Source organism: Haliotis asinina, chromosome 7 (assembly GCF_037392515.1).
Source record: "Haliotis asinina isolate JCU_RB_2024 chromosome 7, JCU_Hal_asi_v2, whole genome shotgun sequence".
Taxonomy (NCBI): Eukaryota; Metazoa; Mollusca; class Gastropoda; order Lepetellida; family Haliotidae; genus Haliotis; species Haliotis asinina.
In genome coordinates, this window is record NC_090286.1 from 8,664,606 (window position 1) to 8,686,030 (window position 21,425).

A 21,425-nucleotide genomic window follows, 5' to 3' on the forward strand; every position below is an offset into this window, starting at 1 on the left:
AAACCGGAAGCAGCAGTTGTTGTCATGTCGTAACCGGCGGCTTGGTCTGGAGATATTTGCTGTGATCAGCGGATTAGTTACCAATAACTTGACATTTCACAAGTGACACGGCACGCTAGCGTTGTAACGCCAACGTTTCGCCACGATGGCAGATGCAAATGACGATGGAGATGTTAAGACGGGAGTTTCTGTGGCCGCCAAGGTTTCATTTACAGAGCTTTGTGGTCTCTTGGAGAAAATCTCCAGGACACAGGGAAATGATAAAAAGAAAAGAGTACTCCGAGACTTTGTTGAGAAATGGCGGGACTTTCACAAAGAGACTCACGGAGAAAATAAAGATACTGTAAGAAAATAATCGGGAAAACGCGAACCTCACATCTTAAATTATCATGATCACACTCACAGCGTTCTGACAGTGTTCTGTGAAGCTACACTAAAAATGTATTTCAGTTTTAGTAACATGCTAATCTGAATTCGTCCAATGATGATGAAGTAACTAAGTAAGAGCAGATTCTGTTATATAATACCACGTTATGCTTGCTTCATAAAGTCCTATACTGAACTGCTGATAATAGAGGTATAGTGCAAAGCCATCCATTTATATGTTGGACTACCTATTCTCGACAGTGATTTGCAACAGCCACTATCAGTCACTGCACTGATTGTCAGATTGCGACTCAAATATTCACTGGAAACCATCAGATAGCTTCAATATTGATTAGTATAGTGTTAAACAACAATAAATAAAAAATCACAGGTAGAGGATCTGCTATACTTTTTCATCAAACAATACTGAATAAATGATACACTCTAAAAACTGTTTGAAATAGAATAAGTATTACGCCCTTTTAGTTGTAATATAGAAATATATCCACTTCATCTTTCAGACGGATTCATTCTATCCTGCAATGAGGCTTCTTCTGCCTCACCTTGAGAAAGAACGTATTGCCTATGGAATAAAAGAGGTTAGAAACTCCTGGTATATTTCAATATTTATTTCCATTCCAATGGAGCCTCAAGCCTAAAGTACAAATACAGTGAACAATTGATCAGTTAGTAGAATTTTTGACTGTATAAAACAACTGGATGTGGATAAGTCAGTGGTACTGATGTAAGTAAAGTGCAACAGTTTCCCAAGCTATGAAGATCAATAGTAATTATGCACAAAGTTCATGATATACAGTTGTTTTAATTTCTCTGGATGTTTCAGCATATGCTTGCGAAATTGATGATTGAGGTTCTTTGTCTGGGCAAGGACAGCACGGATGCCACCAGACTGCTGAACTACAAGGCTCCGAAAACAGCACGAGCGGTTCGTTAAGACATTTATTGGACTGACCTATCCAAAGAATTTACTCTGTCATGGAATAATAATTTATTCAAAGCTTCATTATTGTTTCCCCTACAAACAATGCATTAGGATTCAGATATTAACAAAATATAAATATGTGAATATAGAATATATTTTGCAAATATCTGAATGCTAATATATTGCATTTAGTGGTAATAACATTGTAGGAAAAATAGCTCATCCCTACGCCCGAGACAGGTGAAATTTGTGGAGGACAGGATTGAAAAAAGAAATCTAGTCTGTCCTCATGTTGGGTCAGTTTTAGGAAACCAATGACACAACTGGCAAGGATGCAGATTCAGAATATGACTCGGACTTTTCAGATCTTGATGGAGATGTTGATGATTTATCGGACGACTAGTTCTGTAATGTTGTAACCAGATGATTCCACTAGGAGAGATTTAACAGTAGAAGCTCAGTGTGTGCATATTAATGATAGCATAAAATAAAACAAACCAATTGTAAGTCTTGAAATGGTGTTTTATTTATATTTGGAGGACAGGCTGGTAAAACATTTGACCAGCCAGTCCTGTGGACAGGCTAAATTTTCTGCATCTTTGTGACACTGGTAATAATTCATAATGAAGTTTTGTATGAATTATTATTTCATGACAGTTGCCAGCAGAAAAATCTTTTCTATTAGAATGAAATAGTCTGTGTCTTTCACTAAACTGTCACAAGTTAACTTCTTGTTACTTGTGGTAAAGTTATCTTGTTAAATATCTGTTGGCATGTCTGAAAGTGAAGACTTAAGTGTAAACCAAATCTGTTTTCATGTTAATTCATTTCAATGATAGACAGTCTTTTGCTGTCAGGTAAAATCAGGTACAGTCACATACTGTTGTGTTGAACTTTGATGTGAAAATTAAATTACATATGTCTGTGTGAAAACCTGCACCCTGAATACTGATTCTTTATCCTTTCTTTTTCATTTGTGTCAGACTCTATAACTTGTAGCAATCATCTAGGTCCAACTGTGCATGTAGAACAGGTACCAGGTTAAAACGAACATAGAAGTGCAGGCACCAGTCTTTTTATAGTTGCCTCTGATGAAGGTTGAATCTATGGTACCAATAAGTCATGGTAGCTGTAAAGAAACAGTGTAGTCCCTAGATTTCCATGTTCAGTGAAAACAGAGTAGGGATTTCTTTTTGCTCTGTCAGAGGAAAGATGAGGCACAATTGGCACAGTAGTCTCAAACACTCTCTTTTGCTGTGCAGAGCTGTGTCCCCTGGACAAGCCAGATCCCTATGGCAATGTGTTCATCGATTATTTGATGTCAGTCAGGATCCAACTTTAAGCTGTTTTGTACATTTTTTCTGTAGTGTCATTAAAAGCTAGAACTGTCATTCTGATATGTTTTACAAACCAGAATTTAAAATCAGGGCAAATATGTAATTCTAACCACAATCACCAAATTCTGGTATGTCTATGACATTTAACTCAGAATGAAAGAGGTAGCCACAGCACAGCCGTAACTTGGTATGGCACGAGAAAAAAATACTGTTTTTTTTTTTGTTCCAGGATGCTGGAGACTTTGCCAGCGTTGCATACTTTGTGTTAAAGAACCGCTGCCCAGAACGTGGAACACTGACCATAGAGGAAGTCAACGTATGCCTTGATGCAATCGCCACCAACAATGCAGCAAAGAAGAAGGAGCTTGTACGTAAGAACATCTTGCACCTGCTGAAGAACCTGTCTGCCCTGGAACAGAAGTGGTTAATCAGGATGATCGTGAAGGAGCTCAAGGTCGGGCTGAGTCAGGCGTCTGTCTTCTCCATCTATCATCCTGATGCTGAGGAGTTCTACAATGTCAACAACAACCTGGAGAAAGTGTGTCGGCTCCTTCGTGACACTTCGGTCCGTGTTCATGAGATCGGTGTCACGGTCTTCTCACCGTTCACCCCCATGCTGGGTGAGAGAGCTTCTCCAGATAAGGTATGGAACACTAAATGTTGACTAAAACTGGTGGTAGCTGTTATGGTCAGTCCAGAATTAAACTTAGGTCATATTTGTAGTGTTTGGTGGTTTGTTTGTTGTTTTATGCCACACTCAGCAATATTCCAGCTATATGGCAGTGGTCTGTAAATAATTGAGCAGTTGATTAATGATGAAATGTTTTCACAACATATGAGTCCATTTTGGGCTTCCTTCGAAAACGGAATCAAGCATGTGTAGTATATTTTGGAATCTCCTTGATAGAATTAGTTCTTTAACACCAACCCCATAAACAAGTTTTTGAAAAATTGCCAGCAGTGAAGAAGAGCAGTTTCTTATTAGCAGTAATTTCTTGTTTTCATTGTTATTAGGTGGAGAAATTATTTGAGAACAAGCCATATTTCATTGAGACCAAGTTTGATGGGGAACGAATGTTGCTGCACAAAAATGAGGATGAATACAAATACTTCTCTCGCAGGTACAGTTACTGTAGTCATGTAGGCGGTTGATTTGCTCGTAGCATCAGTTCTTTGAGAATAAATACCCTTGACCTTTGTGGAGACATTGGATAAATACCTTGACCATTTTAGTGACTTTGGATAAATACATAGACCTTTTTAATGAAATTAGATAAATACCCTTGATCTTTTTAATGACATGACTTTGTAAGGAGTGAGGATGTCACCCAGGCAAAGAACATTGATTATAATGGAATGTTCTTGTTCCAGTGGCAATGAGTATACTAATGTGTTTGGAGCTACACCGTTTGATGGCAGCCTGACACCATACATCTCCAACTGTTTCAAGGAAGACGTCACCACCTGTATCCTGGATGGGGAGATGATGGGGTACCATTCTGCCTCCAAGACATTTGGTGAGATAACTTGGAACTAGTCACTGTTGATGGTTTAGGGAGAGGCAATTAGTATCATTCTGCCTCCAAGACAGTTTGGTGAGAAAAGTTGAAAGTAGTCATAATTGATGGTTCAGTGTAAGGTGATTGTTACCATTCTGCTTCCAAGACAATTTGGTGAGATAACTTGAAACTAGTCATTATTGATGGTTTAGGAAAAGGTGATTGGTACCATTCTGGCTCCAAGACATTTGGTGAGATAACTTGAAACTAGTCATTATTGATGGTTTAGGGAGAGGTGATTGGTACCATTCCGCCTCCATGAAAAGTTGGAGCTAGTTGTTGTTGATGGCTAAGGGAGAGGTGATTGGCACCATTCCGCCTCCAAGAAAAGTTGGAGCTAGTTGTGTTGATGGATAAGGGAAAGATCTTGGGCATTCAGGCTCACAGTAAAGAAAACCTCCCAGATGGCATTGTATTTTTAATATAATACCTAGTGTGGAGATGACCTTGACCAAAGGAAGGTTTAAGAATCTGTTGTAAACAAGCAATATTTACACGTTTTTAAACATATAATTATGCAATCAATAGAAATGTGTCCCTCAGAATGATTTGTGCTTGTATTATATGAAGCACATGTGATGCATGTGGTCTCACCTCAGACAAATGAATTTGCATCTGTTTATCAAGCAGAAAATGGGTACCCAGTGGGATAAGTCATGTGACCATGAACGTTTTAGTGCCTAAGAAGCATCATGGGTTATCTGGGGTAGCAATAATCAGATTATAATTTTGAACCTTAAGCAGGATATAAAGACGGGAAAGGCACATTACAAATACACTAGGCGATTATTACATTATAAGAAATGTATTTGCGGTTGCAGGTACTAAAGCTGAGAAGTTCGACATTAAGTCGAAGGACTTGGAGGAGACGAAGGGCTACCAGCCGTGTCTACATGTGTTTGACATCTTGCTGTACAACAACAAGGTGCTGACCAACCTGCCTCTGAAAGAGAGACTGCAGTACATAGACAAGGTGGTCATCGAAGTTGAGGGACGCATCGTCATCAGTCGTCACAAGGAGGGTCTCACCAAGTGAGTGTGTGTCATCGGTCATGGAGTGAGTGAGTGGTGTCATCAGGTGAGGGGTAGTGGTGTCAGTGTTGTCACCAGTCACTAAACAGTATGACATCACTACATACTTTAAGAGTGAGAGCATGAGAGCAACTTACAGTGTTGTGACGTAAGGTAGTGGAGCTTTGTCATCTGTTGGTATGCAAAGTTTATCATATCTATTTTTACCATTTGATGCCCATGAGCCGTCAACCCAGCATGCCTTTGAACTTACTGGACTGAGTGAGTGAGTTCAGCAGTATTCCAGCAATATGAAGGCAGTGAACACCAGAAATGGACTTCACACATAGTACCCATGTATGAACTGACCCAGGTCTTTGACAAGACCCCAGTAGACCATCGCTCTTCCCTGTAAGACACTGGCAATTCCAAGTGGTATGATGACAGTTGACATTCAACCAACCATCCCATCAATGGGTAATTTTCTTGACTATGCCTCTGCATTGTCAAATGTAAGGAGTCAAGTCCAGTCATTTTGTAACAAGCAAACGCTTTAACAACTTGTCTACCCAACTGCCCATTCCCGAAAGGAGCATGAATGACTGAATGCTGACAGTCAGACAGCAAACATTTCATCAGCTGAAAACAAGACAACATCTGGTAGTAACATGTTACAGTTAACTGTACTGAAACCAAGGACAATACATGGCTTCATAGACTTAAAAGGGAACAGGTGTTGTTTTCAGGTATTTATATTGTCAAGTGTAATTGTTTTTATTATACAAAGACGGGCAAACAGAAAGAGTGGAAGAGATCATTGAGGATCAGTAGAGAATCATTCAACACATTTAGCCGAGTTTTGAATTACAATGATGACATTGTTACCATGTAAGTTTGCTGATGGCATATCCTTTTTAGTCATGTTGACAAGGCATCTGAGTCAAGTCAGCTGGTTAAAACATGCACTTGGCAGGCCAGGGTTCGATTCCCCACACAATGTGTGAAACCCATGAAATTGCTAAAAGAAGTGTAAAACCATACTGACTCAAGCGGATCAGAATATTTGTTGTTTAAATCCCAGCAAGGCCTCAGCAGTTTTATTGCCAGTACACAGTGACTTATGTAACTGTTGTGATCCCCACTGATGCCTTTCTCAACTCTTGTCCCCAGCCAGGACTGTGCTGATGCACTCAATGAAGCGATTGATAACCAAGAGGAGGGCATCATGGTGAAGAACATGGACTCGGTATACAGGCCCAGCACCAGGAAGGGAGGCTGGTTCAAGATCAAACCCGAGTACATAGGGGGGCTGATGGATGAGCTGGATGTCCTCATCATTGGAGGTTACTTCGGTGTGGGGCATCGTGGGGGAATGATGTCACACTTCCTGTGTGGAGTGGCTGTACCTTCAGAAGATGGAGGTGAACCCGAGATTTTCTACTCCTTCTGCAAGGTATTCAATGAGTCTCCATCTTTTTTGTTTCATGAGATACAGATGCTGTTCTTAGTACTGTTCTACAAATTGACATACCTGTGAAGATTTGGGTTAGATTTGTTCTTCAGGAACCCATGCTTGTCATAATTTTATTAAGAGGCAACTAATGGGATTGTGCGGCCAGCCTCTCTGACTTGGTTGACATGTCATGTTATCCCAGTTGTGAAGTTCAGTGCTTGTGATGTTGCTCACTGGATTGTCTGAGATTGACTTGGTTATTTGCAGCGCGCCACCATATGCTTGAAATGTTGCTGAGTTTGGCTTTAAACAATAAACAATGAAAGTGATTTTAGCATTATGACTGTTTGCTATCTATATTGAAGTCTTAGTGCTATAAGCACTATAGGGAATTGGCCAAAAACTACCCCATCTGCTAGTGTATCAGCATTGCTGTATTTGTTTTGTATCATGTTTTTATTCTCAGCCAAACCTCATATTTATATCGTATCTTTAAAATATTAGCTATTGATGTTTCTGACACGCAGACATGTGATTGTGTTCCTATGTCGAGCTAGGTTGGATCTGGCTACTCCAAGAAAGAACTGAGTGAGTTCAACAAGAAGATGGCCGACCACTGGCAGGTCTTTGACAAGAAGAACCCGCCATCTTGTATTGTCCTTGCATCAGGGTTCAAGGAGAAGCCTGATGCTTGGATCAGTCCTGAGAAGTCCTGTATAGTACAGGTATGTATTTAACTTCTATCTATTTCTTGATAAGAGGTATCAATTAGTAACAATGATTGATAATGGCAAACCATTGTTGACATAACCCAACCTTTCATTTCAATCATCGTTGACATCTGCCATCCCTGACACTACCCAGACTTGACATCTAGCACCCTTGATCATTCCCATATTTTGTGTTTGCCACCCTTGACATTACAATCCTTGCCATTTCCCCACCTTGAATGTTCCATCCATGACATCCACTACTCTTGACATCTGCCATCCTTGATATCCTCCAATTTTATGGCTATCATCCTTACATCTACCATACTTGACACTTGTCAAGGTTCCCTTATATCTGCCATCATTGAATCTCCCATCCTTGACACCTCTTATCCTTGTCATCTACCATCCTTGAATCTACCACCCTTGACATCTATCAACCTTGTCATCTACTATCCTTTATGTCTATCATCCTTGACATCCCCATCCTCTTTGCCAGCTTTGATTCTCCCATTATTGTCATGTACTATCCTTGTCGTCTACCATCCTTGAGACCTCTCATCTGGAATGTAGTGACATCTTTATGTCCTGCTGTCATTGTGCAGATCAAGGCCGCTGAGATCATCACTAGTGACCGCTTCAAGACTGGCACCACACTTCGGTTTCCTCGTGTTGAGATGATCCGAGATGACAAGCCCTGGTTTGAGTGTATGACTGTAGCTGATATAGAGGACATCAAAGAGGTTGGTGCATCATGTGTTTTCAAATTAAATAATGAGAATCAATCAGCATGGCTTTCATTTCATATGAAATGACATCGTGATACAATGGATGATGTCTCAATGCTTTCATTAAAACTGAACCTACCTGGTTAGAGGCTATGAAACAAAAATTTTGTCTTCTGACAAGATTTGTCAAATATGTTTCAGAACAACTTGTAATTAGTTGTTTTCATTATATATATTTAATATTCATTGATGTAATATTCAAATTAGGCCAGTGAGTTTGTTAATAATTGGTTTTGTTCACCCAGCAGTGAATGGGTACCTGGTGGGATATGAAATATGACCGTTAAACTTGAGTGCCTGCTTATATCCGGACCTACATATTTCCTCATAAGTGCATTAATAATGAAAGACCCATAACCCAATTCATCACAACACTTCACCGCAATCTTAATTGTACAGAAATCTGGTGGGAAGCTGACTGGAGCGAGATTTGAGCTGGGTGAGGGTCCGGTGAAGAAGAAGAGGAAGGTAGTGACCAGGTATGAGAAGCCAAAGCTGGCTGCCCAGTTCCGTGGAGTGGATGTATCCTCCATTACGCAGGTGAGTTGTATTGTTTGTTGTACATTGCGTACATGAAACATATACATGTACTGGGATTGTTTAGGTATTATAATGCCATGGAAGGTGTCCATAACTATTGAATAAGACTGAATCATGTATATTTTATTAAGGGGTAAATTAAACATGATCATCACAGATAATTGCGCAGAGCATCAAAATTGAACAGAATCTTGGTAATTTTTAGTCAGAGCAGAAGGTAATTAAAGAGAATCATGATAGGTGACAGTGTACAGTTGTAGTGAGCTAAGCAGATTGATGATAAATTTAGTGCAGAACCTAGGGTATGAGATGTTGATGTTGGTGTATTCATTCACTCTTTCCTTCCTTGCAGGTATCTCACCTGTTAGAGGGGAAGGAGTTCTGTGTCATCAATGGCCCCTCGGACTTCACCAAACATGACATGGAGAAGAAGATTGTTGAATTTGGAGGGACAATTGTACAGAATCCAGGTTAAAAACAGCATCGTACATTTCAATATTGCCCATATGCGTCACCCACTGTTGCATGGAGCTGTACCTTAAATCACCATTAAATTACTCTTACCATTAAATTATTCATTTAAAACAAAACATTGAGTCATTTTCTTTGGATTCTGTGGTAACCAGCCCTGATATCTGATTGGGTATTTGGCTTATTTCACTCACTGCTATAGGGCAGGTATTTAATTCCAGGTAGCAGAACATTTTGTGTTCTGGCTGACAAGGTAGCCGTCCGAGTGAACAACCTCATCAGGAGAGATGTGTATGACATTGTTAAAGTTGACTGGTTCCGTAGACTGGCAGATGCACAGAGGTGGCTGGACTGGTGAGTCTATATTACAATGGCAGGGGTGTTGACATTTGCGATAGGTCTATATTGTGACAGTAGTAGGAATGTAGGCAGCATCGGGGATGGGTCCATGTTATCACTATTGTCGGGGTGTAAGCATCATTTGGGATGGGTCCACTTTGTCACAATAGTAGGGGTGTTTGCATCATCTGGGATGGGTCCACTGTCATAATAATAGGGGTGTAAGCATCATCTGGGATGGGTCCACTTTGTCACAATTGTAGGGGTGTTAGCATCATCTGGGATGGGTCCATTTTATCAGTAGAGAAGGGGTGTTAGCATCATCTGGGATGGGTCCGCTGTCACAATAATAGGGGTGTTAGCAGCATCTGGGATGGAACCACTTTGTCACAATAGAAGGGGTATTAGAAACATCTCTGATGGGACCATTTTGTTACAATAGTAGAGGTGTTAGCAGCAACTGGGTTGTGTCCACTGTAAGGGCGTAGGTAACATCTGGGATGGTCTACAATGTTGCGATAATGACAGTGTTTGCAACTTCTTGGATGAGACCACACATTAATTGGAGAGTTAATTAAATCTGAAATGATTCCTTCACATCACAATGGCAGTTGTGTCTTTAGATGAATTGTGTGTCTTCAGTTTTATGCTAGATGTCTCTTTTGTGAATAAAATATGAACAATTCGGCTGCTGATATCCAAATGAATCTTTCACTTGATAAACTGCTTCTTCCTTGAATTATATGCCCTGTGTGAAGACTCTTGCAGTGATTGTGGTCAAAGCTAATTACAAGATGTTGTGCCCAGTTACTTGTCCAACTCTCTGTTATTGTCTCACAATGTTGTGGATTCATGCTCATGATTTTAGTCACTGGTTTAATCCAGACTCACATACATTAAGTCGTGTGCTGTCTGTGTAGGACCCCTGCTGACATGATCCACACGTCTCCACGGACACAGAAGCAGTTCAAACTGGACTATGATGAGTTTGGGGACAGCTACACGACAGACACCACCGTAGAGCAACTCAACACTGTGTTCGACAAGATGGAGCAGGTATCATCCGGCTAGGCACTCTAGCTTTTAACTCACATGCTTGTTGTCATAAAAATTAGGTGAGGAGAAGGGAGAAGGTAGCAGCCCCGTGAACTTCCAAATGTTTCAGAAAGATCTATGATTTCAGAAACCTCTGACACAAGTAACAACATTGCTGAAGATTGTTGATGTCATTTGACACTTGTGGTCTTTCTTAGCAGTTTTTATTGGTACATTTTCTAAAGGGGAGCTCTAAAGGATTTTGAAAAATGTTAATAAAAACATCATTAAACTCTCTTTTGTGTCATACTCATGTAACAATTGATGCACTGGTACTATTACATCTGCTCTTCTGTGGGAAGTAGAAGGTGTCTGGCAGTCATTTCATTAAATAAACAAATGTAAAACACGTACTTAATATCTCTAAGAATTTACATTTTAAAATGTGTTCAGGACAAAAGGGATATTTCTGTTTATCAGTATCTTTTTCTCCTTGAACAAAACAAAAACGCTGCATGCAACATTTTTGAATACTTTATAACAAGTATCATTTCTGTCTTGCCTCTCTTCTGACTGCAGTTTACCTGAACATGTAAGTTAGATGAACTTGCAGAACTTGTGCAGTTTCACTGGCATGTTTCATGTATCATATCTGCAAGTAATTTTTATTGTTAAGTCATAATATAAGGCAATGCTTGACACTAAATCTTGGCATGAATCTGTGGATGTCACTCTCAACACTCGGATCATGACAAGGTCTTTCATGCTTTTTGAAAAATGTTTGGCAAGTGACAACTGTATCAGTTGATAAACTGTACTGATATTTAGGCCAATGACAACCACATCGGAGCAACTGAGATAGCCGAGCTTGAGCAGAAGTACTTCCCAGATGAGTCACCCTATGGCCTCTTCAGGATTTGCCAGTAGGTGTCACTGTGGTCCTTTAGTGGGAATTTTGGGGCAAATAGGTCCATGGTCGTTGTGAGGATGAGGATCATTTGTGGGTCCTTTTATGATTCATGATAACTTTACGTACATGATTAAATATTGCAGCTGAAATGAACTACTGAAATAAATGGTATAAACTTTTACAGAAGTGTACCATGAACAGGGCTTTATTTAGTGTATTGTTACTTGCACTGGTGCAATCCAATATTACAAAGTGCAACCTAGGTGTTTGTCTAAATTGCACCAAGTGCAATTTTTCAGTGCGTAAACCGTTGAATAAAACATATAATACAGAGGAAGCTGTCAAGACTAGCATCTGTCTAATCCAGCAAGTTGCCTACACCAGCATATAATCTCAGTCCAACCCATGGCTTGTAATATATCATCAGCTCCATAATCCGGCACATCGTCTAAACTGGATTATTTCTTCAGTCCCAGTGAGTGCCGGTTTAGACAGCTTCCACTGTATTTCAAAAGCATATTTCTTTCATTGTACATTGCAATGAAAGCAGTGCATCTGGAATTTGTCTGGTGCAACTAGGTTTTTATCTTATGTTGCCCCTGGTGCAATTATGTTAACATGTCTTAAATCGAGCCCTGATGAAGGAAGATGGTATCTAAATGCAGATGAACCATACTCATAACACATTATATACAGTTGAAGCTGTCAAAACCAGCATCTGTCCAATCCTGCAAGTTGTAAACACCAGCATAAAATCTCAGTTCAATCAGTGGCTTGTACATTTATCATCAGCTCTACAATCCAGCACACTGTCTAAACAGGATCATTTCTTCAGTCCCAGTGAGTGCCGGTTTAGACAGCTTCCACTGTACTTCGATTTAATTACTAGGAATTTGATAGGGGAAGGACACAATACTGGGCCTTGTTTCACAAAATTAAGGTAGCTGTAGACACTAGTTCTCCATTATGGAATCATGGGTTAGATTGGTCCTGATTGTTGCATAAGATAACATTTATAAAATCAAATAGTGACTGTTGCTGGGATATTTCATGATGCTGGGTCAAAGACTGTTGTCGAAACATGAAATTGCTGCTTGAGGCTGTCAGGACTGACTGTTGCAGGATCTACCTAGACAACTGTTTGGTGTTTGGAGACAGCTCCACCCTCATCCCCAACTGTAGTCTGGATCTCCTTGCTCTGGAGCTTCGCTTCTTTGGAGCCACATTGGGCTCGAAGCTTGATCCCGAGGTCTCTCACGTCATCGTAGATAAGAAGTGAGGCACTTTTTGATTAGTACCATATATAACATATTGAAAACATTTTTCTTTTCAACCAAGCTAGATTTGATCTATTTATCATTCCTTCATCTTGAAAACATGCAGACTTGCATCACTTAACATTTTATCCGGCACTAGGTGGACACACTGTGCTATGAATGATATAGCATTAGGTGGACACACTGTGCTATGAATGATATATTTTTCAAAGTGGTATAGGAAATAATATCAAAATTTTGCTAGCCATAAGTGTTACCATTCTCTTCCCACAGAGGTTACTCCTGTCATATCTTCCTACGTAACCTCTGTTCTAATACGACGATATTTCCCGGTCATCGACAAATCCCCTTGCGGCAAAAAATCGCAACAGGAATTATCTCCCTTGTTACTATCCAATCAGAACATGCGTTAAATAGATTTGGCTCCAATATGGCAGCCCCCATGGAGTTGGTTCATCAACGAGCGAAGGAAAGATTCGGTATTTCATGTTTAACTGAAAATCAGAAACTGGCAATAGAGAGTGCAGGGATCAATCGCCATGATGTGTTTGTAGAAACAAAAACTGGTAGTGGCAAGTTTTCCCAATGCATTCGGAAATTACCGAGATCTTGCGAATGATCACTCTTGAAACACTTGATTGCACAACTAAATCTGAACGCCTCCAATCGCGAGTCTTGAACACTCGCATCATGAAATGGCCTTATTAGAACAGAGGTTACGTAGGAAGTATGACAGGAGTAACCTCTGTGGGAAGAGAATGAAGTGTTACATGCCAGTTTGATTTTCAATAGACATGGGAAAAGCACAGACCATTTTCAAAGAAATTTTATTTCAGACTGTTTTTTTAACAAATCTAAACTTGCACCTGTTTCTTTTCATTAATTTTTCGCATGAAATTGAGGTCTGGTTTCCTTACTGAAAATGTTGTGCAGTTATGACATTTGTGGACATGTCCTGAGCTAATATTAGGTTAGAGGTAAAGCATCAAAATAGAGTGAGTGAGATTACTCTAATGCCATACAAAGACAGTTGAGCTGGACCTGTGTATGATGACACCAATGTTTAGAGAGGTAGGTTAGACAAGGTACACGAAGAGGTACGTAAAGACCGGTAAGGTAGACAGGTATATGTATATGACAGGTATAAGTCACGCAAGCTAAACTAGACAGGTGTCTAAAGACAGGTAAGCTGGACAGATATGTAGTGACAGTTACTGGTATGCTAGACATGTGTACGAAGACACCGATTACATTTATGTTGATTTTGTGGTCTCTATTCAGAGATTTGAGTCGTCTCACACAGCTGCGAGAAGTGAGGAGGCGTCGTTCTCGTAAGTTCCACATCGTCACAGAAGACTGGGTACGTGCTTGCATGGAGGAGGGCAGTCTGGTCAATGAACGCAGCTTTGAGCCAAAATTCCCATCATGAGTTCTGGCGTCAGCAACACAAGACAGCCCTCTAGAATTGTCCCTTACCTGAAGTGAAGATGAGCTGAACTGTATCAAGTGCACAATTTACTTCAGTTTGGTTCATGCAGTATCTGTATCACCTGTAATGCATATCCCTATTCTCTGATATTAGATGGTGTGTATCTGTACTGACCAGCAAAAGAAACGCAAGTGGCGTTTTGTCAAGTTTTGTAATAGAAGACATAAACATGAACGTTTATTTTCATAAGATTTCATTTTTAAGTTACCTAATAAATTTAGGTGAGGTGTTGCTCAAAGGTTAAATGAACCCCATGCCTCTGTAAACCTTACCTCTGTCTGTTTTTTTATTTGAGCAATTTGTTCTGACATCTTCATGCTGTACTCAACTATAGGATTGCTGTCTGCAAATGACTCACCGAGACTGTTCAGTGATGAAGCATCGAATAAGAACAACTCAGGTACAATGTCATCTATCAACCAAGCCAGTGAGCATGACCACCTGTTCCTGTAATCTTTCAAAATGCACAGGCTGCCGAGGATTAATTCTGTCTATCTGTATTCTCATGTTCTCTCACTTTGAGAGAAACAAGGTGTAATATTGCACGAGGTTATGGAACATTTTTCATGTGAAATGCTGCTGTGATGAGTTTATTTATTGTCTGACCACACGGATTTCATCTCATCTCCTCGGCCTTGATTTCATTGGCTAACATATAGCAACTGCTCCAACAGCTGAATGCATTCATGGTTAATGGTGACTCATAGAGTGTACAAACCATGTAGTATTGATGATGCCTTATATATTGTCTCAGGGGTATATTGGCAGCTGGTAAAAGTTGAGCTTGTTATCAATCTGGATCTTCACCAGTGAGAAGATCGACTTGATTGTGATTTGTTATATCTGTGTTATATCATGTTATGTTGTCATTGTTAGACTTGAGTATTGATTGTGATGTGTCTCCAGAGTAGATTATTAAGAGCATGGTTTTACTGATAGCCTTGGAATAATCTTGGTTTTCTCGTAGAAATTCACCAACAACCCGTAACCTTAATGTTGATTAAATAAAATCATGAGTGTAAATCATGTGAACAGTACGACACAGATGTGATCATTACCAGTCGAGGCAGCACTGTTAAAACCCTGTTGTTAGTGTGTTAATGATCATCTAGAAACCAATTTTTAGTGACACAAATGTGAATCTATGAATGCTGCCGTTGTAAGACAAGAACTTTAGCTTTCATATTCACCAGATCATGTTTTTTTAATACTGACCAACGTGTCCATTTCTTTTATTCTCCATACAGTGTTTATTATTTATTTGTTTATATTTTTATATACATGCAAATCAGATCACTTCAAGTTAAGAATCTGTCCTTAAATTCTTGTTTCACAATAGACGTTTTATTATGTAGAATATGGTAAAAATAGTACATAAAGATGTTTATTTTGCACACACTGTGTCAGTTTATTTTTTCTGTTTTAAATAAACACAACAGGGTAGGCTTCCAGCAGTCCATGGATCACACATACAGCATTCTCACTGTTAACAGTTGGAAGTGTCTATATCACAAAACCTGTCTCACACAGCGTCAGATGCACATCTCTGTCAGGTCATCCCGAATTCCATTGAATCAGTCACTGTGACTCAAACTTGGTCAGGTCACTAAGCCTCCAAAGCAAATCAGCACTTCATTGAGCGTCTTGGGCAGGTCAATGAACACATCTATCCTTCTCAAAAGGTCACTAAGCCTCTTACTTTGGTCAGCAGGTCACGGAGCCTCCCTCTCTTAATCAGGTTTCTGAGCCTACTGGACAGGGCCTGCTTTCACAAAGCACTAAAGTGATTGTAGGTCAGTAAAGTAGGCTCGGTGCAATGTCAAAGAATGGGATGTAAAGTTAACCTTAGTGAAGGTTGCTTGGTAAAAGGAGTCCCTGGTCAGCAGGTCAGTGAGTTTCTGCTGTTACTGAGGTCTCTAAGCCTACTGGCCAGGTCAGCAGGTCAATGAGCCTCCCATCCTGGTCAGCAGGTCACTGATCTCCCTAGTCAGGTAGCTGCGCCCATGTCAGAAGGATATTGCACAACCTCCAGGCCATACCCACAGCAATAGCACCCACAGCAATCCACATCAACACAGAATGGGAACCCTGGAAGCAAAATCAGTGGAATATAACTGACACATGGTAACACTCTGGTAACTAGCACAGAGAAATACTGCAGGTGCTAAGATACGTTAAAAGCGATAGTTGTACTACAATAGCAGTATAGGCTTTGATAAGTTACAAACATTGACTTGTTTTGTGATACTTGCTGAGGCCAGACCAATTTTATTTCTTGTTTTACAGATCCGCCTGCCGTATTTTGTCAAGAATAAGAGCAAAAAAATTCATTTTCCCTGCTCAAAAAATAAAATCCTCAATGTTTTTACTGGCTAAAAATGTAAACTCACAAGAAAATACTTTTATAATGTTTTTGGCCTCATATACACTTCATAAACTGCCAGAAGAAAAATACTTTAATTATTTAGAAGGAATGTTACTTCGATTGGAAATGTTCTTTTTATGTTTTTTACTGTCTGCCTTTAGGTTTTAGGACAAAAATCCATAAAACAAGAAATAAAATTGGTCTGGTCTGACTGTATTTCATAAACACCTGACTTATCTTGACTATAGTCAACTATCTTGAACCCTGGGCAAGCTCATTCTATCCCAGCTAAAGCAATTCCAGCTTGTGGTATTTGGCCTGAAATGATTCCAGGTTCTGTGTTATCCTATTCCTAGCAAACATGTCAGCCCAGCTCCCATACCATCTCATCTAGACCAGCCCAGCCCATGTTCTATGCCAGCTTATGCTGCTATTCACAGGATGAAATTACCTGTGTGCACAGTATTTTGGACCCCACGGTACACAAGCATAGACAAGACAAGACCACTTTACCTGTTGCTCAGCCACCTCAACACCTGACACCTCGCCCTTCTTCTTTGGTGGAGGAACTGCAGGGCATACAGCGTCCTTGCCCTTAAGTTGTCTCCCCTTGAGGAAGTGTTTGCCGGTCTCCACGATCAGAACATCGACCATCTTGCCCATCAGGTTGTCGTCCTTGGAGACCAACACCTAGCAGAATAGAGAGGGTGAATATGGCTTTACATTGCTTTTATCAATATTTTGGGAATATCATGGCAAAGGATACTAGAAATGGGCGTCACATACTGTACCCAAGTTGGGCTTTCATCACCAGATTACTCCTCCATCTCTTAGCAGGGAAGACAAAAGAGAGTTTATCTTGGAAACATTACTACTGTCTGCCTCCTCTGTGTGATCACTGGTACATTATCGTAGAGAGGGTATATGGCAAATATGGTCTGTCCAGTACCAGTTACAGTTTTGCATCAGTGTTTTATCTACAAGTTTATGATCACAATTCAATGTCTTTAAAAAGATGTTCGTATTTTTAAATGAACTGTCTAATCCTCAGAGCCAGGTCACGTGATCTGCATGATAGAGGCACGAGGCACCTGTACACACCTGGTCGTAGCTCTTGTTGTGTGCGACGTAGTACTGGTTGTCATGGGAGATCTCCGTCACCAACACTCTCTGCTTCTCTCCGAGCTGGAAGGAACAGAACCAATAACAGGAATGAGATGCAACGTCATTAATACTTACCAGATAGTTAAATTATGCACTGGAACGCATGTTTGATTAATAATATAAAATAATGATTGTCTTTTGCCAAGTCAGTAATTGCCATCAACACAACTGCCATCACCAGCCTGTGGTACATGACAAATGAGACATAATCAAGAAGTGTAGTCTCAGTGATAACTGATCTGACTATGCTTTGGTTTCAGTGCAGCTGAACCCAAACTGAAGTTGATTGGTGGGTTAAAATTAGTTACAACATTCCAGTGTGTGAGTGAGTGATTGAGTTTAGTTTTACACCGCTTTTAGCAATATTCCAGCAATATCATGGCAGGGGATACCAGAAATGAGCTTCACACCATGTATCCATGTGGGGAATCAAACCCTGGTCTTTTGTGTGACAACATTGCATTGTGTGTGAATGTATCTGTTATTCTTGGAAAATGTAAAAACCTATGACGTAGTGATGATGTAAACATACAACTATTCAAGAAAATGAGTAAAGAAGTGATGTGAATGTGTTTCACTTTAGATAGATGGTATGAAGGTAGTTATAATATTTTTTGTGGTTTGATTATAATAAATACCACACCACACAAATATTCCAGGTGTATGACTGTAAACTGTAAATAATCAAATCTGGACCACACAAACAGTGATTGATACTATGAAGAATGTAAGGCTGCAATGAAGTTGATTTAATCCCGCATCTAAACATATACTGAGCGACAAAAGAAATGCAATTTTCAAAAAAATGAAATCTCATGAAAGTAAGCATTCATGTTTTTGTCTTCTGTTTAAAAACTTGACAGGAAGAAAGTTGCATGGGAAGTTGTATTAACAGCTGATGAATAATTTGGCCTACCTTGTGTTCATACGGGCTGTAGGACTGAAACAACTCTGACACTCTTTTCGTCCTCTTCTTTACCTGTGACAAAAGTAACTTAGTATTGAACTTTGTTGGTGCTGATTCACAACAAACTTGGGCCTTAACCCAAGTAACATTTCTATGTACCCTGCTGGAAATGCTGAACTCCTTTGGTACTACATTGTAGTCATTCTTTATCTCGAATAACATTAAATCATGTATGATGTGCAGAAATTACAAATGTTTTGTCAGTGCAAATTGATGGAAGGGACATAACTCTAAATCTATCTTTCCTCTTGTCTGCAAAATCTAGCGATGGCTACAGGTAGCATAAACAAAAACATTGAGGGTACACTGACCCATGATCTCCTTGTGACTAATGACCAGGTTATAGTGTAAGACATGATTTTCATGTATGGCAAGCCTCACCTGTATTACATGTTTATGAGACCTACCTCCTGGGGATGTATGCGGTTCATCTTAGCAGCGGGAGTTCCTGGTCGGGGGAAGAACTGGTTGATGAAGAGACTTGGGAACTTGTACTGTCTCACCAGCTCCATTGTCTCAATAAAGTCCTGCAAACAGAAGAGAGCTAGTCGAAAAGGGAACATGCAAGTATTACATTAGTAACACAATAAAGAGGAACAAAAACAGGAAAAGGTACAATAAGATGCTGCTCTGACGGAAAAAAGTGACCAAAATTTGAAGAAAAATTCATCACACACTCAGAAATCTCACAGTCATTCCAGACAGAAGAAATGTTGGTTAGCAAGACACACCTCAGCTTTTTCGATAGTCAGCTTTGTGTGCAGACTCTTTCAGTGTTGTCACAACCTGTAGTGTACAGTATACAAACCTGTGCAATTAAAAGAACCCACAAATCTGGTATGTGACCAGATGGTGGTTACATGAATTTGTGCAGTGAATGTTCTGTGACTATGAGTCCAAGTCTAACCAGATGTGAATGGGTGTCTCATAAGGATGGGAAAGCCGCAATAACTCGGTGTGTCTAGTAGCTGCAAGAGCTGTATGATCCCCGGGGTTGACATTGAAAACACCATGTAACGTTGAGATTGATATCCAGCGATCAAGGGAAAAATACCAGCGCCTTGAGCATGTACTAGTTGAGTTGATATGTGTACTATACAAATATCCAATAACAGCGAGTGAGTCTTATGCCCTGTTTAGCAGTATTCCAGCAATCTCACGACAGTGGACACCAGAAATGGGGTTCACACTTTGCACTCGTGGGGAATCGAACCTGGGTCACTACTCCTCTACGTACCAGACACGCAATTACAAGGGGTATGATAACAATTGACATTCAAGCAATCATCCCATCAATGGATTTTTTGCTTGACTATGCCTCTGCATTGTCAAATGCACGGGGTCGAACCCAGTCATCAGTGTAACAAGCAAACGCTATAACAACTTGTCTACCCCACTGCCCCTTACCGAAAGCAGCATGAACACGATGAATGACTGAATGCTGACTATCAGACAGCAAACATTTCATCTGCTGAAAACAAGACTGCATCTGGTAATAACATGTTACAGGTTATGGTCCTCAAAACCAAGGACATGGCTTCATAGACTTTAAAGGGAAGGTTGGTTAACAAAAAGAATGAGGTCAATATGTGGAGAAAAAGGACCCTCAGGAAACAACTTCTTTTGTGGTCAAACCAGGGATTCGGAGGTTGTGACAGTAACATGTTATAGTTTACTGTATTGAAACCAAGGACAGTGAATGGCTTCATAGACTTAAAAGGGAAGTACCTTGTTTCCTTTCTTCTTACACTAACTGAATGTACATTCCGAATTGTTACCTCACATGCCATACATGGAACATTTAACATACCTCTTCTGTTTCTGTAGGAAATCCACAAATAATATCTGTTGCTATGGTAACATCTGGTACTCTGAAATGAGGAATCAGTGAATGATAATTAACATCTGAGAAGGGAGAAAACTTTCAGGACATGCTCAAAATTTCTATTCCAAATAGACATGAGATGTCAGACTTCTTTGAAGGACCTTAAGATGAAATTGGAACTAACATAGTATTCGAAATGCAGATGACAGAACTATTTATCTGAATTTAAAACTCCTGCTTCCCCATGTCAGTGGGAGGGAAAAGAACTGCCATTACATGTCTTAGACATGTGTATTTATACCACAGGAAGATTACACTATGACTAGAATAGGAAAAGGTAGGTAAGTGAGTGAGGCAAGCTTTGTGTGTGTGTTGTGTTGTGTTGTGTTATGTGAAAAGAGTTGACTTACCTGCTTCTGAGGAAGTCGACAACATGCTTGAAGTCTTCCACACAATACTCCCTCTTCATGTCCATGAGAACACTGTCAGAGGCGGACTGGACAGGGACGTGAAGGAAGGAGTAGACTCGGGGGTGCTGCAGTATCTTCCCCATCTCCTGTATACAACACATGATTGAGGTATAATGGCACAGTCCAAAATGGCATAAAATAAGGCTGAGCACTTAAATATCCACCATTGCATCTCTTGCAAAGCCATCTACACCTAACAGATTGTGCTCTTATGGACCGTTGATAATTATGGCTGTGGGATCATGATTATTATGGAAAAACAAAGTCAATGACGCCCCTAAAATTTATGTACGAAGTAAGTGACCTCCCAACGTATATCATGTACAAAATCAAGTAGCACCCCCTACCCCCACCATACTTTTACGCATAAAAAGGTGAGTGATGATGCCGCCACTCCATACACACA

General features: G+C 40.0%; 2 protein-coding genes across 2 annotated transcripts in view; one reads left to right on the forward strand and one right to left on the reverse strand.

Annotated features, from left to right (window-relative positions):
* Nucleotides 1-15,622, forward strand: LOC137291897 (DNA ligase 4-like). Its single transcript, XM_067823455.1, has 17 exons — nucleotides 1-343; nucleotides 888-965; nucleotides 1,211-1,312; nucleotides 2,876-3,289; nucleotides 3,661-3,767; nucleotides 4,018-4,163; nucleotides 5,027-5,237; nucleotides 6,387-6,669; nucleotides 7,227-7,394; nucleotides 7,985-8,122; nucleotides 8,567-8,707; nucleotides 9,060-9,177; nucleotides 9,400-9,532; nucleotides 10,438-10,573; nucleotides 11,381-11,475; nucleotides 12,585-12,737; nucleotides 14,021-15,622. Exons 1-17 carry the CDS (start codon nucleotides 146-148, stop codon nucleotides 14,166-14,168), a joined length of 2,769 nt encoding a protein of 922 aa, XP_067679556.1. The 5' UTR covers nucleotides 1-145; the 3' UTR covers nucleotides 14,169-15,622.
* LOC137291899 (threonylcarbamoyladenosine tRNA methylthiotransferase-like) overlaps nucleotides 15,554-21,425 on the reverse strand; it is a 13,269-nt gene continuing 7,397 nt past the window's right edge. Inside the window, exons 9-15 of the mRNA XM_067823456.1 lie at nucleotides 20,960-21,105; nucleotides 20,535-20,595; nucleotides 19,132-19,251; nucleotides 18,674-18,736; nucleotides 17,695-17,778; nucleotides 17,107-17,283; nucleotides 15,554-16,316 (exon numbers count right to left, since the gene is read on the reverse strand). Coding sequence (XP_067679557.1) covers nucleotides 16,212-16,316; nucleotides 17,107-17,283; nucleotides 17,695-17,778; nucleotides 18,674-18,736; nucleotides 19,132-19,251; nucleotides 20,535-20,595; nucleotides 20,960-21,105 — 756 coding nt within the window. The 3' untranslated portion in view covers nucleotides 15,554-16,211. The remainder of the gene's footprint in view (nucleotides 16,317-17,106; nucleotides 17,284-17,694; nucleotides 17,779-18,673; nucleotides 18,737-19,131; nucleotides 19,252-20,534; nucleotides 20,596-20,959; nucleotides 21,106-21,425) is intronic.

Excerpts from the sequence above, each read along its gene's own strand:
- LOC137291897 (XM_067823455.1), top strand. The coding sequence starts at position 146 with ATGGCAGATGCAAATGACGATGGAGATGTTAAGACGGGAGTTTCTGTG. Across the intron at positions 1,313-2,875 it reads CTCCGAAAACAGCACGAGCG|GATGCTGGAGACTTTGCCAG; the intron begins GTTCGTTAAGAC and ends TTTTTGTTCCAG. Across the intron at positions 10,574-11,380 it reads TGTTCGACAAGATGGAGCAG|GCCAATGACAACCACATCGG; the intron begins GTATCATCCGGC and ends ACTGATATTTAG.